The 16,793-nt window shown below is 52.5% G+C and overlaps 1 protein-coding gene across 1 annotated transcript in view; it reads right to left on the bottom strand.

The window, feature by feature from the left end:
• Positions 1 to 417: 417 nt before the first annotated feature.
• LOC123766688 (putative cyclin-dependent serine/threonine-protein kinase DDB_G0272797/DDB_G0274007) overlaps positions 418 to 16,793 on the bottom strand; it is a 104,071-nt gene continuing 87,695 nt past the window's right edge. Inside the window, exon 3 of the mRNA XM_069308095.1 lies at positions 418 to 1,276. Within this exon, the coding sequence (XP_069164196.1) occupies positions 436 to 1,276 (841 nt within the window). The 3' untranslated portion in view covers positions 418 to 435. The remainder of the gene's footprint in view (positions 1,277 to 16,793) is intronic.

Below are 16,793 nucleotides of genomic sequence, written 5' to 3'. Positions count from 1 at the left end.
CAGTAAATAGGTACACGTGAATTATACAAAGTTTAAGGGTTATATCATGGGGGGGAGGGTCAATAGTTGGACCTTAGGGGGGCCCTTGATGTGAACTAAATGTATACAAACAGGTGAAACGCTAATATAAAACACCAGTAATTGTGAGTGCGGAATGAGGAGGTGAGTGAGACACAGTGATATATATGAGGTGAGTGAGACACGGTGAGATATATGAGGTGGTGAGTGAGACACGGTGAGATATATGAGGTGAGTGAGACACGGTGAGATATATGAGGTGAGTGAGTGAGACACGGTGAGATATATGAGGTGAGTGAGTGAGACACGGTGAGATATATGAGGTGGTGAGTGAGACACAGTGAGATATATGAGGTGGTGAGTGAGACATGGTGAGATATATGACGAGGTACAGTGAGACAACATGAACTTGTCTACTCACTTTGAGAGGTTCTCCTCCTCCAGGTGTTTCAGCTTCTTCTTCCTCTTCTCGTCTCTTCTCTCGTCTTTTTTCTTCTTCTTGTCCTCTGCTTCCAGAGTCACGTGACAGTTGGACTCTATGTCTATATCATCAGGTAACAACTGGTGGTGTAGTGATGGTAATGGTTGTGGTGGTGGTTGTTGATGGTGGTGGTGGTGTTGTTGTTGCTGCTGATGATGCTGGTGCTGCTGTTGATGATGCTGATGCTGCTGCTGTTGCTGCTGTGGCGGCGGTGGTTGCTGCTGCTGCTGTTGTTGTTGTTGAGGTTGTTGGTAGTGTTGGAGGTGGTGGTGGTGGTGGTGGTGATGGAGGTGGAGCTGCTGGCCCACCTCCAGCTCTTGTACTAGGAGGTCGTCGTCTGCCTCGGGCGGGCGGGCGTGGTTTTGTACAGTGGTCTCGGTGTTGGTCTTCACCTCCACCTTGGGTTTTAGCTTCACTTTCGCCTTCTTCTCCCGCCTCTCCTCCGCGTGGTTGTTCTCCGTCTTCACTCTACGCTCGAGGACGGTGTGCGTCTCGTACTCCCTCGTACCCTCCTTCGCTTTTAACCGGTTCTCCAGGTTCCATTTACCCTCAGTCTCGTCGTTGAGTTCCTTGAGGTGGTTGTTGTTCTTGGGTGGCTTCTCCGCGGCCTTGGAGTGCCTGCTGGAGCGGCGGCCTTCGCGGATCTTGGTGCCGTGTCTCTCCGTGTCCAGCGGCACCTCGTGTAGCTCCGTGGCCTCCTGCAGCCTCGTCGTGCGTCGGGGCGCCACCTCCGTGTACCGCTCACACTCACCGTTTGCCTCACGGGACTTGCCGTTCCTGCAGCAGAGGGAGAGAGAGCCAGAGTTAAGATGCGGGTCGTCTCTACAGTTACTGATCATACACATACACACACACACACACACACACACACACACACACACACACACACACACACACACACACACACACACACACACACACACACATCCATCCATCCAATGTGGAGTGGTCTTAAGAATAGGTAGCCAGTGGAGTGACCCCTTGGCCGTCCAGGTTCGAATCCTGGTGGGGCGAAATAGTTTATAGTCGTTGACAAACGTTGTACTCAAAACATTAGACAAAATAATTAAAAGCAAATGGGCAAAACCCCTGAAGATAAATGATAAAATAACAGTACTATGGTTTTCGCAGAGGAAGATGCTGAACACAGATCGGAGAGATCTATTCAGTTTCTACGACACAGATTTCATAGGAAAGAGATGGTTGGGTTGACGGAGTTTGTCAAAAGCCTTTTTTTAAGGTCCAGATAGAGTCCCAAACAAGAAATTGTTTGGGAAATTGGAACATACTGGAGGGGTGACAGGGAGACTTCTAACATGGATTACAATATATGTGCCCGAAAATTGATGGTACTAATCAAGAAGCAATGTACAAGATAGGAGACATGTTACTAGTGGAGTACCAGAGCTTCACCAGTAATGGCCACTCTCTATATAAACTCTACCAGAAGGAATACAGAATTATATAACCATATATGCTGATAAAGGCACGCTACTGGGGGAGACTAGAAACTTATATGAGTGCCCACAAGCCCTGCAACAACACTCCGGCAAGATTACCATGCCCTGCTGCAACACCTGGACATGGTTACCATGCCCTGCTGCAACACCTGGACATGGTTACCATGCCCTGCTGCAACACCTGGACATGGTTACCATGCCCTGCTGCAACACCTGGACATGGTTACCATGACCTGCTGCAACACCTGGACATGGTTACCATGCCCTGCTGCAACACCTGGACATGGTTACCATGACCTGCAACACCTGGACATAATAAGTGTGGGGGGGGGGATAAAATCTAGCAAATGGAATTTAATGTGAATAAATGGCAGGTTATAATGAAAAATTAGGCCCACACACAACCTACAAATTTTGTGAAAAACTTTAAGGAATTCTGATAAAAAGGTAGACGAAGGTTCTGGATAGAAAATTGTCACCTGAGGACCACATACAAAAAAATTCCGAGGAGCGTATGCTACACTTGCCAACTTTTGAATTTTACATGCGCGCGCGCGAGAGAGAGAGAGCGAGAGAGAGACAGAGACAGAAATTAATGCGTTATATTTAGCAATGTTGCAGGAAGTTTTAAGCATGGGTGGGTGGAATGGATCTCATAAAGCAGAAAGTTAGCGGGTTGTGTTATGCGCGGTGCGTGAGGGGCATAATGAGGGTGGCACTATGCTGCTGATCATGCTCTCACCCTTCATGCCCCTCCAACACTGCCAACTGTTGCACCACCACCACCCTACTAGCTCCACCCTAGCAGGCCCATCCCGGCCTGCTAGGGTCAACGACCCCTGCAAGACGCCCCATCTTCTAACTCATCACAACATTACTAAGAGGTCCGCTAAAAATCAATGTTCCCTACCAAGTGTGTGTGTGTGTGTTGATGGCCCTGGCGCTCTCTTCCCAAGTCCTGTTGCTCTACCGTTAATAAGACTCACTCATAAGACTTTAATGTTCTCGCGAGGAACTTATCGCACGGAAAAACATCTTGGAAAAAGTCTGGAGCAAAAAAAATAAAAAAATAACTCAATCCTGGGCGAGACCAGCAGACGCAGAGACAAAACTATGCCGACCCGACATATCCAGATATCATTTCCCCCTCAGCTGGCTGGAGGACACCCCTCGCACCATGGTTGGCCAAGTGTGGTGGCGGACGGGGTGGGGACGGGGTGGGGACGGGGTGGGGACGGGGTAGGGACGGGGAAGGGACGGGGAAGGGACGGGGAAGGGACGGGGAAGGGACGGGGAAGGGACGGGGAAGGGACGGGGAAGGGACGGGGAAGGGACGGGGAGGGGACGGGGTGGGGACGAGGTGGGGACGAGGTGGGGACGGGGTGGGGACGGGGTGGGGACATGAAGGGGAGGTTTTTCTACCTCTCATACCTCTTCTTCCCGCGTTTCGTAACTTCCCCCCCCCCAGTCCCCCAGTGGGTGGCCGCCTAACTCTGCCCGAGTTAAGCGGCCAGACACGCGGAGACACCCAACTTTGCACGATGATTCCTGTGGAGTATGAGCCCAACATGGTCGGCTCCAGGTCGACACAATTCAAGAGGGAACAGCATGCAGCGGTCACATGCTCATCCCCCATCATGACTTTACCAGTGCAACAGGCTCCCAATTCTCTAAATGCTTGGAATAAAAACAAAACTCATAATATTTTAAAATATTATGCACTGATCTTGGGAAAATTAACAATTTTATATTCGACATATAAAACACCTGACTTGTAAATCAAGCCACCACCCTCCCCAAAGTGCATTCATGGCAACACTCCCATCATGAGCAGAGTCCATCCCATCCTACCCTCCCTCAGGCCTCTCTGACAAATCTCTCCCGCCACAAGCTAGGATAGAGAGATAAAGGGAGATAGAGAAACACACAGGCACTACCAGGTATCCCTACTAGATACTGCACTTCAGAATCTTACGTATAATTAGGCATAATTATAAGTATATAATGGAGGAACTAGGCATGGGTCATCACTGACAACACTCCAGTGGTCTAAGTATGGAAAACAGTTTGAACAAAATAAAAGGTAAACAAATCCCAGACGGAGAGGAGCATTACACCACCACACCTGAGAGTACACAAGCTGTGGACGCTCTCCTCCCCAATTTGCACACGTCGGTAACACTTCAATAGTACCGATTTCTACTTTTCTAGTTGCCTTTTCCCTGTCAATATATGTACTATGGTCCTCATAGTTACTATAAGTACTACACAACCAGGAGGATGGGCTGATGTGTGTGTGGGGGGAGAGCTACGACAGTGCCTAGAGTGACCATAACTGTGAAGAAACTATACATGACAGGTTCACGTGGAAACCTTTCCAAAATCTTAGCCCACTTTGCCAAACTACGATGGTCTCAGGAGGGAGTAGAAGACGCCATCCCAATATGCCAGCTGGAGGAGCACCACACACTAACCAGTTAAGCTTAACGGCCAGACAGTTTGAGACACCCAACTTTGCACGCTGATTACTGTGGAGTATGAGCCCAACATGGTCGGCTCCAGGTCGACACAATTCAAGAGGTACAGAGCCATGAACTATATCAAACCCTTCTTCCAGCTTAAGTATATATAGATAACTATTATTTAAGTTACATAATAGAAATACTTCACAATGCAAGAACTACTGCAATAGAAAATGGTTTCTCGGTTATTAACTGACAAAACTTTGCTCATTAGCTGCAGGGGAAAACCCCAAGACAAGAACAGGTGTTACAGGGCTACCACACACACACTGTACAGGGCTACCCCACACACTGTACAGGGCTACCACACACTGTACAGGGCTACCACACACACTGTACAGGGCTACCACACACACTGTACAGGGCTACCCCACACACACACTGCACAGGGCTACCACACACACACACTGCACAGGGCTACCACACACACACACTGCACAGGGCAACCACACACACACACTGCACAGGTCTACCACACACTGTACAGGGCTACCACACACTGTACAGGGCTACCCCACACACTGTACAGGGCTACCACACACACACTGTACAGGGCTACCACACACACACTGTACAGGGCTACCCCACACACTGTACAGGGCTACCCCACACACTGTACAGGGCTACCCCACACACTGTACAGGGCTACCCCACACACTGTACAGGGCTACCCCACACACTGTACAGGGCTACCCCACACACTGTACAGGGCTACCCCACACACTGTACAGGGCTACCCCACACACTGTACAGGGCTACCCCACACACTGTACTGGGCTACCCCACACACTGTACTGGGCTACCACACACACACTGTATAGGGCTACCACACACACACTGAACAGGGCTACCACACACACACTGTACAGGGCTACCACACACACACTGAACAGGGCTACCACACACACACTGAACAGGGCTACCACACACACACTGTACAGGGCTACCACACACACACTGTACAGGGCTACCACTCACACACTGTACAGGGCTACCACACACACACTGTACAGGGCTACCACACACACACTGTACAGGGCTACCACACACACACTGTACAGGGCTACCACACACACACTGTACAGGGCTACCACACACACACTGTACAGGGCTACCACACACACACTGTACAGGGCTACAACACACACACTGTACAGGGCTACCACACACACACTGTACAGGGCTACTACACACACACTGTACAGGGCTACCACACACACACACTGTACAGGGCTACCACACACACACTGTTCAGGGCTACCCCACACACACTGAACAGGGCTACCCCACACACTGTACAGGGCTACCACACACACTGTACAGGGCTACCCCACACACTGTACAGGGCTACCACACACACTGTACAGGGCTACCACACACACTGTACAGGGCTACCACACACACTGTACAGGGCTACCACACACACTGTACAGGGCTACCACACACACACTGTACAGGGCTACCACACACACTGTACAGGGCTACCACACACACACTGAACAGGGCTACCACACACACACTGTACAGGGCTACCACACACACACTGAACAGGGCTACCACACACACTGAACAGGGCTACCCCACACACACTGTACAGGGCTACCCCACACACACTGTACAGGGCTACCACACACACACACTGTACAGGGCTACCACACACACACACTGTACAGGGCTACCACACACACACTGAACAGGGCTACCACACACACTGTACAGGGCTACCCCACACACTGTACAGGGCTACCCCACACACTGTACAGGGCTACCCCACACACTGTGCAGGGCTACCACACACACTGTACAGGGCTACCACACACACACACTGAACAGGGCTACCACACACACACACTGAACAGGGCTACCACACACACTGAACAGGGCTACCACACACACACACTGAACAGGGCTACCACACACACTGAACAGGGCTACCACACACACTGAACAGGGCTACCACACACACTGTACAGGGCTACCACACACACACTGTACAGGGCTACCCCACACACTGTACAGGGCTACCACACACACTGTACAGGGCTACCACACAAACTGTACAGGGCTACCACACACACTGTACAGGGCTACCACACACACTGTACAGGGCTACCACACACACTGTACAGGGCTACCACACTATACAACACCCCCTCACCTTGCTCCGTCTCATTATTGACAACACAATTACAATGGAGCCTCGTATCATAATTCTCAAGGAAACACTATAATATAAATACCCGCACTCACACTTGCTGCACGCACTCTGAGGAGTGTATGGCCGGGACAACACTCACACTTGCTGCACACACTGAGGAGTGTATGACCGTGACAGCACTCACACTTGCTGCACACACTGAGGAGTGTATGACCGTGACAGCACTCACACTTGCTGCACACACTGAGGAGTGTATGACCGTGACAACACTCACACTTGCTGCACACACTGAGGAGTGTATGACCGTGACAACACTCACACTTGCTGCACACACTGAGGAGTGTATGACCGTGACAACACTCACACTTGCTGCACACACTGAGGAGTGTATGACCGTGACAGCACTCACACACTACACACTCTGAGGAGTGTATGACCGTGACAACACTCACACTTGCTGCACACACTGAGGAGTGTATGACCGTGACAGCACTCACACTTGCTGCACACACTGAGGAGTGTATGACCGTGACAGCACTCACACTTGCTGCACACACTGAGGAGTGTATGACCGTGACAACACTCACACTTGCTGCACACACTGAGGAGTGTATGACCGTGACAGCACTCACACACTACACACTCTGAGGAGTGTATGACCGTGACAGCACTCACACTTACTGCACACACTGAGGAGTGTATGACCGTGACAGCACTCACACTTGCTGCACACACACTGAGGAGTGTATGACCGTGACAGCACTCACACTTACTGCACACACTGAGGAGTGTATGACCGTGACAGCACTCACACACTACACACTCTGAGGAGTGTATGGCCGGGACAGCACTCACACTTGCTGCACACACACTGAGGAGTGTATGGCCGGAACAGCACTCATACTTGCTGCACGCACTGAGGAGTGTATGGCCGGGACAGCACTCATACTTGCTGCACACACTGAGGAGTGTATGACCGTGACAGCACTCACACACTACACACACTGAGGAGTGTATGACCGTGACAGCACTCACACTTGCTGCACACACACTGAGGAGTGTATGACCGTGACAGCACTCACACTTGCTGCACGCACTCTGAGGAGTGTATGACCGTGACAACACTCACACTTGCTGCACGCACTCTGAGGAGTGTATGACCGTGACAGCACTCACACTTGCTGCACACACACTGAGGAGTGTATGACCGTGACAGCACTCACACACTACACACACTGAGGAGTGTATGACCGTGACAGCACTCACACACTACACACACTGAGGAGTGTATGACCGTGACAGCACTCACACTTGCTGCACACACACTGAGGAGTGTATGGCCGGAACAGCACTCATACTTGCTGCACGCACTGAGGAGTGTATGGCCGGGACAGCACTCATACTTGCTGCACACACTGAGGAGTGTATGGCCGGGACAGCACTCACACTTGCTGCACGCACTGAGGAGTGTATGGCCGGGACAGCACTCATACTTGCTGCACACACTGAGGAGTGTATGGCCGGGACAGCACTCATACTTGCTGCACACACTGAGGAGTGTATGACCGTGACAACACTCACACTTGCTGCACACACTGAGGAGTGTATGGCCGTGACAGCACTCACACTTGCTCTCTTCATCCAATAGTAATTGTCAAAGGCACAAGCACCTGGGTGGTAGTAAAGCACACCTCAAGAGACTATGCTCAGCACGAGTCGTCCTTCAAGCACGGAGACTGTCACATCCATGCCCAAGAGACAGTGGGTGGACGCCAGCTATGCAACGTCACCCTCCACAACACCACACATGTCTACAACACTATTCACAACTTCCTACACTTCTCACTGACATTCACAAAGTGAAACTATGAAGAAGTGAATGAACATTTGCAGCCGGTATGCCACCATTCAACCGCTGTAACATGCCACCATTCAACCGCTGTAACATGCCACCATTCAGGAAGTAAACTTTTGCACGTCCAATACACATACAATACGCGAACAGATCTAAAATACAATTCATGCTACAATTGTATGAACTATACTGACTAAGCAGGTACCCACACACACTCATGACTCCAGAGCATTCATACGCTTGACCACAATCATCTTCCTAAGCAAGAACTAAACCCTCCACACAACCACACAATACGTGCACCACCACCCACCCAACACGTGCACCACCACCCACACAACCACCCAACACGTGCACCACCACCACCCAATACGTGCACCACCACCCACACAACCACCCAACACGTGCACCACCACCCAACACGTGCACCACCACCCACACAACCACCCAACACGTGCACCACCACCCACACCACCACCCAACACGTGCACCACCACCCAACACGTGCACCACCACCCACACAACCACCCAACACGTGCACCACCACCCACACCACCACCCAACACGTGCACCACGACCCACACCACCACCCACACAACCACCCAACACGTGCACCACCACCCACACAACCACCCAACACGTGCACCACCACCCACACCACCACCCAACACGTGCACCACCACCCAACACGTGCACCACCACCCAACACGTGCACCACCACCCACACAACCACCCAACACGTGCACCACCACCCACACAACCACCCAACACGTGCACCACTACCACCCACACAACCACCCAACACGTGCACCACGACCCACACAACCACCCAACACGTGCACCACCACCCACACAACCACCCAACACGTGCACCACCACCCACACAACCACCCAACACGTGCACCACCACCCACACAACCACCCAACACGTGCACCACCACCCACACCACCACCCAACACGTGCACCACCACCCAACACGTGCACCACCACCCAACACGTGCACCACCACCCACACAACCACCCAACACGTGCACCACCACCCACACAACCACCCAACACGTGCACCACCACCCACACAACCACCCAACACGTGCACCACCACCCACACAACCACCCAACACGTGCACCACCACCCACACAACCACCCAACACGTGCACCACCACCCACACAACCACTCAACACGTGCACCACCACCCAACACGTGCACCACCACCCACACCACCACCCAACACGTGCACCACCACCCACACAACCACCCAACACGTGCACCACTACCACCCACACAACCACCCAACACGTGCACCACGACCCACACAACCACCCAACACGTGCACCACCACCCACACAACCACCCAACACGTGCACCACCACCCACACAACCACCCAACACGTGCACCACCACCACCCACACAACCACCCAACACATGCACCACCACCCAACACGTGCACCACCACCCAACACGTGCACCACCACCACCCACACAACCACCCAACACGTGCACCACCTCCCACACAACCACCCAACACGTGCCCCACCACCCACACAACCACCCAACACGTGCACCACCACCACCCACACAACCACCCAACACATGCACCACCACCCAACACGTGCACCACCACCCAACACGTGCACCACCACCACCCACACAACCACCCAACACGTGCACCACCACCATCCACACAACCACCCAACACGTGCCCCACCACCCACACAACCACCCAACACGTGCACCACCACCACCCACACAACCACGCAACACGTGCACCACCACCCAACACGTGCACCACCACCACCCACACAACCACCCAACACATGCACCACCACCCAACACGTGCACCACCACCACCCACACAACCACCCAACACGTGCACCACCACCACCCACACAACCACCCAACACATGCACCACCACCCAACACGTGCACCACCACCCAACACGTGCCCCACCACCCACACAACCACCCACACAACCACCCAATACGTGCACCACCACCCAACACGTGCCCCACCACCCACACCACCCAACACGTGCCCCACCACCCACACCACCACCCAACACGTGCACCACCACCCACACAACCACCCAACACGTGCACCACCACCCACACAACCACCCAACACGTGCACCACTACCACCCACACAACCACCCAACACGTGCACCACCTCCCACACAACCACCCAACACGTGCACCACCTCCCACACAACCACCCAACACGTGCCCCACCTCCCACACAACCACCCAACACGTGCACCACCACCCACACAACCACCCAACACGTGCACGCATCACGTGCATAACCAGCTGGCGCTCAAGCACTAAGAGACGGTGCGACAGGAAGGCGACGCTCGAGTGATGATTGTGACCTGGAAAGCTTCACAACGACACCGTTACGCGTCTCACAACTACGTTCACTTGTTTTTATAAGCCAGTGAGGGCCTAAAGTGGCGGGAAGACGCTGTGGTTCACACGGCGGCGCTCACAACCCTCGCCCAGCAGGCCGCCACGAGTGACGGTTAGTGTCAGCCTCCACCACCCTCTCTCACACAACTCCTCTACATGTTACTGCTGCCTACACTGCCTCTCTTACCTCCTCCTCCTTGTTGTTGTTGTCATGGCTGTTGATGATGTTGTTGTTGTCATGGCTGTTGATGATGTTGTTGTTGTCATGGCTGTTGTTGTTGTCATGGCTGTTGATGATGATGATGTTGTCATGGCTGTTGATGATGTTGTTGTTGTTGTCATGGCTGTTGTTGTTGTCATGGCTGTTGATGTTGTTGTTGTCATGGCTGTTGATGATGTTGTTGTCATGGCTGTTGATGATGATGATGTTGTCATGGCTGTTGTTGTCATGGCTATTGATGATGATGATGTTGTCATGGCTGTTGATGATGATGATGTTGTCATGGCTGTTGTTGTCATGGCTGTTGATGATGATGATGTTGTCATGGCTGTTGATGATGATGATGTTGTCATGGCTGTTGTTGTCATGGCTATTGATGATGATGATGTTGTCATGGCTGTTGATGATGATGATGTTGTCATGGCTGTTGTTGTCATGGCTGTTGATGATGTTGTTGTTGTCATGGCTGTTGATGATGTTGTTGTTGTTGTTGTCATGGCTGTTGTTGTCATGGCTGTTGATGATGTTGTTGTTGTCATGGCTGTTGTTGTTGTTGTCATGGCTGTTGTTGTTGATGTTGTTGTCATGGCTGTTGATGTTGTTGTTGTCATGGCTGTTGATGTTGTTGTTGATGTCATGGCTGTTGATGTTGCTGTTGTCATGGCTGTTGATGTTGTTGTTGTCATGGCTGTTGATGTTGTTGTTGTCATGGCTGTTGATGTTGTTGTTGTCATGGCTGTTGATGTTGTTGTTGTTGTCATGGCTGTTGATGCTGTTGTTGTCATGGCTGTTGATGCTGTTGTTGTCATGGTTGTTGCTGTTGTCATGGCTGTTGATGCTGCTATTGTTGTCATGGCTGTTGTTGTTGTCATGGCTGTTGATGCTGTTGTTGTTGTCATGGCTGTTGTTGTTGTCATGGCTGTTGATGTTGTCATGGCTGTTGATGATGATGATGTCATGGCTGTTGATGATGATGTTGTCATGGCTGTTGATGTTGTTGTTGTTGTCATGGCTGTTGATGTTGTTGTTGTCATGGCTGTTGATGTTGTTGTTGTCATGGCTGTTGATGTTGTTGTTGTCATGGCTGTTGATGTTGTTGTTGTCATGGCTGTTGATGTTGTTGTTGTCATGGCTGTTGATGTTGTTGTTGTTGTCATGGCTGTTGATGTTGTTGTTGTTGTCATGGCTGTTGATGTTGTTGTTGTTGTCATGGCTGTTGATGTTGTTGTTGTTGTCATGGCTGTTGATGTTGTTGTTGTTGTCATGGCTGTTGATGTTGTTGTTGTCATGGCTGTTGATGTTGTTGTCATGGCTGTTGATGTTGTTGTCATGGCTGTTGTTGTTGTTGTCATGGCTGTTGATGTTGTTGTTGTTGTCATGGCTGTTGATGTTGTTGTCATGGCTGTTGATGTTGTTGTCGTCATGGCTGTTGATGTTGTTGTCATGGCTGTTGATGTTGTTGTTGTTGTCGTCATGGCTGTTGATGTTGTTGTCATGGCTGTTGATGTTGTTGTCATGGCTGTTGACGTTGTTGTTGTCATGGCTGTTGATGTTGTTGTTGTTGTCATGGCTGTTGATGATGTTGTTGTCATGGCTGTTGATGATGTTGTTGTCATGGCTGTTGATGTTGTTGTCATGGCTGTTGATGATGTTGTTGTCATGGCTGTTGATGATGTTGTTGCCATGGCTGTTGATGTTGTCATGGCTGTTGATGATGTTGTCATGGCTGTTGATGATGTTGTTGTCATGGCTGTTGATGTTGTTATGGCTGTTGATGATGATGTTGTCATGGCTGTTGATGTTGTTGTTGTTGTCATGGCTGTTGATGATGTTGTCATGGCTGTTGATGATGTTGTTGTCATGGCTGTTGATGTTGTTGTCATGGCTGTTGATGATGATGTTGTCATGGCTGTTGATGATGTTGTTGTCATGGCTGTTGATGATGTTGTTGTCATGGCTGTTGATGTTGTCATGGCTGTTGATGATGATGTTGTCATGGCTGTTGATGTTGTTGTCATGGCTGTTGATGATGATGTTGTCATGGCTGTTGATGTTGTTGTCATGGCTGTTGATGATGATGTTGTCATGGCTGTTGATGATGTTGTTGTCATGGCTGTTGATGATGATGTTGTCATGGCTGTTGATGTTGTCATGGCTGTTGATGTTGTTGTCATGGCTGTTGATGATGATGATGTCATGGCTGTTGATGTTGTCATGGCTGTTGATGTTGTTGTCACGGCTGTTGATGTTGTCATGGCTGTTGATGTTGTTGTCATGGCTGTTGATGTTGTTGTCATGGCTGTTGATGTTGTCATGGCTGTTGATGTTGTTGTCATGGCTGTTGATGTTGTTGTTGTTGTCATGGCTGTTGATAATGATAATATTATCAGTGCTCTCCCAGACCGCTGCCAGTACCAGGGGCACCACACACACACTGCTGCCAGTACCAGGGGCACCACACACACTGCTGCCAGTACCAGGGGCACCACACACACACACTGCTGCCAGTACCAGGGGCACCACACACACTGCTGCCAGTACCAGGGGCACCACACACACTGCTGCCAGTACCAGGGGCACCACACACACACTGCTGCCAGTACCAGGGGCACCACACACACACTGCTGCCAGTACCAGGGGCACCACACACACACTGCTGCCAGTACCAGGGGCACCACACACACACTGCTGCCAGTACCAGGGGCACCACACACACTGCTGCCAGTACCAGGGGCACCACACACACTGCTGCCAGTACCAGGGGCACCACACACACTGCTGCCAGTACCAGGGGCACCACACACACACTGCTGCCAGTACCAGGGGCACCACACACACACTGCTGCCAGTACCAGGGGCACCACACACACACTGCTGCCAGTACCAGGGGCACCACACACACACTGCTGCCAGTACCAGGGGCACCACACACACACTGCTGCCAGTACCAGGGGCACCACACACACACTGCTGCCAGTACCAGGGGCACCACACACACTGCTGCCAGTACCAGGGGCACCACACACACTGCTGCCAGTACCAGGGGCACCACCCACACTGCTGCCAGTACCAGGGGCACCACACACACACTGCTGCCAGTACCAGGGGCACCACACACACACTGCTGCCAGTACCAGGGGCACCACACACACACTGCTGCCAGTACCAGGGGCACCACACACACACTGCTGCCAGTACCAGGGGCACCACACACACACTGCTGCCAGTACCAGGGGCACCACACACACACTGCTGCCAGTACCAGGGGCACCACACACACACTGCTGCCAGTACCAGGGGCACCACACACACACTGCTGCCAGTACCAGGGGCACCACACACACACTGCTGCCAGTACCAGGGGCACCACACACACACACTGCTGCCAGTACCAGGGGCACCACCCACACACACTGCTGCCAGTACCAGGGGCACCACACACACACACTGCTGCTAGTACCAGGGGCACCACCCACACTGCTGCCAGTACCAGGGGCACCACACACACACACTGCTGCTAGTACCAGGGGCACCACACACACTGCTGCCAGTACCAGGGGCACCACACACACACACTGCTGCCAGTACCAGGGGCACCACACACACTGCTGCCAGTACCAGGGGCACCACACACACTGCTGCCAGTACCAGGGGCACCACACACACTGCTGCCAGTACCAGGGGCACCACACACACTGCTGCCAGTACCAGGGGCACCACACACACTGCTGCCAGTACCAGGGGCACCACACACACTGCTGCCAGTACCAGGGGCACCACCCACACACTGCTGCCAGTACCAGGGGCACCACACACACACTGCTGCCAGTACCAGGGGCACCACACACACACTGCTGCCAGTACCAGGGGCACCACACACACACTGCTGCCAGTACCAGGGGCACCACACACACTGCTGCCAGTACCAGGGGCACCACACACACTGCTGCCAGTACCAGGGGCACCACACACACTGCTGCCAGTACCAGGGGCACCACACACACTGCTGCCAGTACCAGGGGCACCACACACACTGCTGCCAGTACCAGGGGCACCACACACACTGCTGCCAGTACCAGGGGCACCACCCACACTGCTGCCAGTACCAGGGGCACCACACACACTGCTGCCAGTACCAGGGGCACCACACACACTTCCTCGTTCCAAAATGTCGCTGCAAACGTCTGTGTGAAACAATCTGTATTAAGCGAGCCAGGTATCCCCCCTCTCCCATCCGTTTCCTCTCCCTTCCACCCTCTCCCTCACCTCTCTCACATCTCTCACCTTCCCTCTTCCTCCTCCCCTCCCTCGTTCCCCCCTCATATTTTATCCAAGCCTTACACTTCACTGGCATTATATTCTTGCTGCCTCCCCCCACACGGCTGTCTCCTGCGCCTTCCCTTCACATATCTTCCTGTTGTTCCTCAGGACCTCTCACAGGGTCTCTCACAGGGTCTCCCACAGGGCCTCTCACAGGGCCTCTCACAGAGCCTCTCACAGGGGCCTCTCACAGGGGCCTCCCACAGGGCCTCCCACAGGGCCTCCCACAGGGCCTCCCACAGGGCCTCCCACAGGGTCTCCCACAGGGCCTCTCACAGGGCCTCCCACAGGGTCTCCCACAGGGGTCTCCCACAGGGGCCTCTCACAGGGGCCTCCCACAGGGGCCTCCCACAGGGGCCTCTCACAGGGGCCTCTCACAGGGGCCTCTCACAGGGGCCTCCCACAGGGGCCTCCCACAGGGGCCTCTCACAGGGGCCTCCCACAGGGGCCTCCCACAGGGGCCTCTCACAGGGGCCTCTCACAGGGGCCTCTCACAGGGGCCTCTCACAGGGGCCTCTCACAGGGGCCTCTCACAGGGTCTCTCACAGGGCATCCATTAGAGTGTCGTTGTCGACCCTGTCAATTCCTCTGAGAATTTTGTAGGTGGTTATCATGTCTTCCCTTACTCTTCTGTTTTCCAGGGATGCGAGGTTTAGCTCCCTTAACCTTTCTTCGAACTCATACCTCTCAGTTCCGGGACCAGTCTGGTGGCATTCCTCTGAATCTTCTCTTAACTTTGTTTCTAAAGGCAGTTCTTATGTTGGTAAGTCTAGCATATGCCGCTGATGATATCCTTTTGATGTGGGCCTCTAGGGACAGGTTCGGTGTGATATCATCCCCCAGATCCTTCTCTCTATTGGACTCTTTCAGAATATCACCTCCCAGATGGTACATTGTGTTCAGCCTTCTGTTCCCTTCGCCTAATTTAACTACTTTACACGTTCCTGACTTGAACTTTAGCAGCCATTTTCTAGACCATTCCTGCAGTTTGTCCAGGTCGTCCTGTAGTCTCTGGCTATCTTCATCTGTTTTTATTCTTCTCATAATTTTTGCATCAGCAGCAAACATCGAGAGGAATGAGTCTATACTCTCTGGAAGGTCGTTTACATATATTAGAAACAGGATGGGTCCAAGTGCAGAGCCCTGTGGGACTCCGCTGGTGACATCTCGCCACTCTGATGCCTTCCCCTCACAGTTACTCGCTGTTTCCTGTTGCTTAAGTACTCCCTTATCCACTGGAGCACCTTACCTTTTACTCCTGCCTGTTGCTCCAAATTTTTTAACAGCCTTCTATGGGGTACGGTGTCAAAGGCTTTCTGACCAAGAAAATGCAGTCTGCCCACCCTTCTC

This window comes from Procambarus clarkii, chromosome 62 (genome assembly GCF_040958095.1).
Source record: "Procambarus clarkii isolate CNS0578487 chromosome 62, FALCON_Pclarkii_2.0, whole genome shotgun sequence".
In the NCBI taxonomy this organism is placed as follows: domain Eukaryota; kingdom Metazoa; phylum Arthropoda; class Malacostraca; order Decapoda; family Cambaridae; genus Procambarus; species Procambarus clarkii.
The sequence above is the reverse complement of the archived record's forward strand: the minus strand, read 5'-3'. Positions and strand labels throughout refer to the sequence as shown.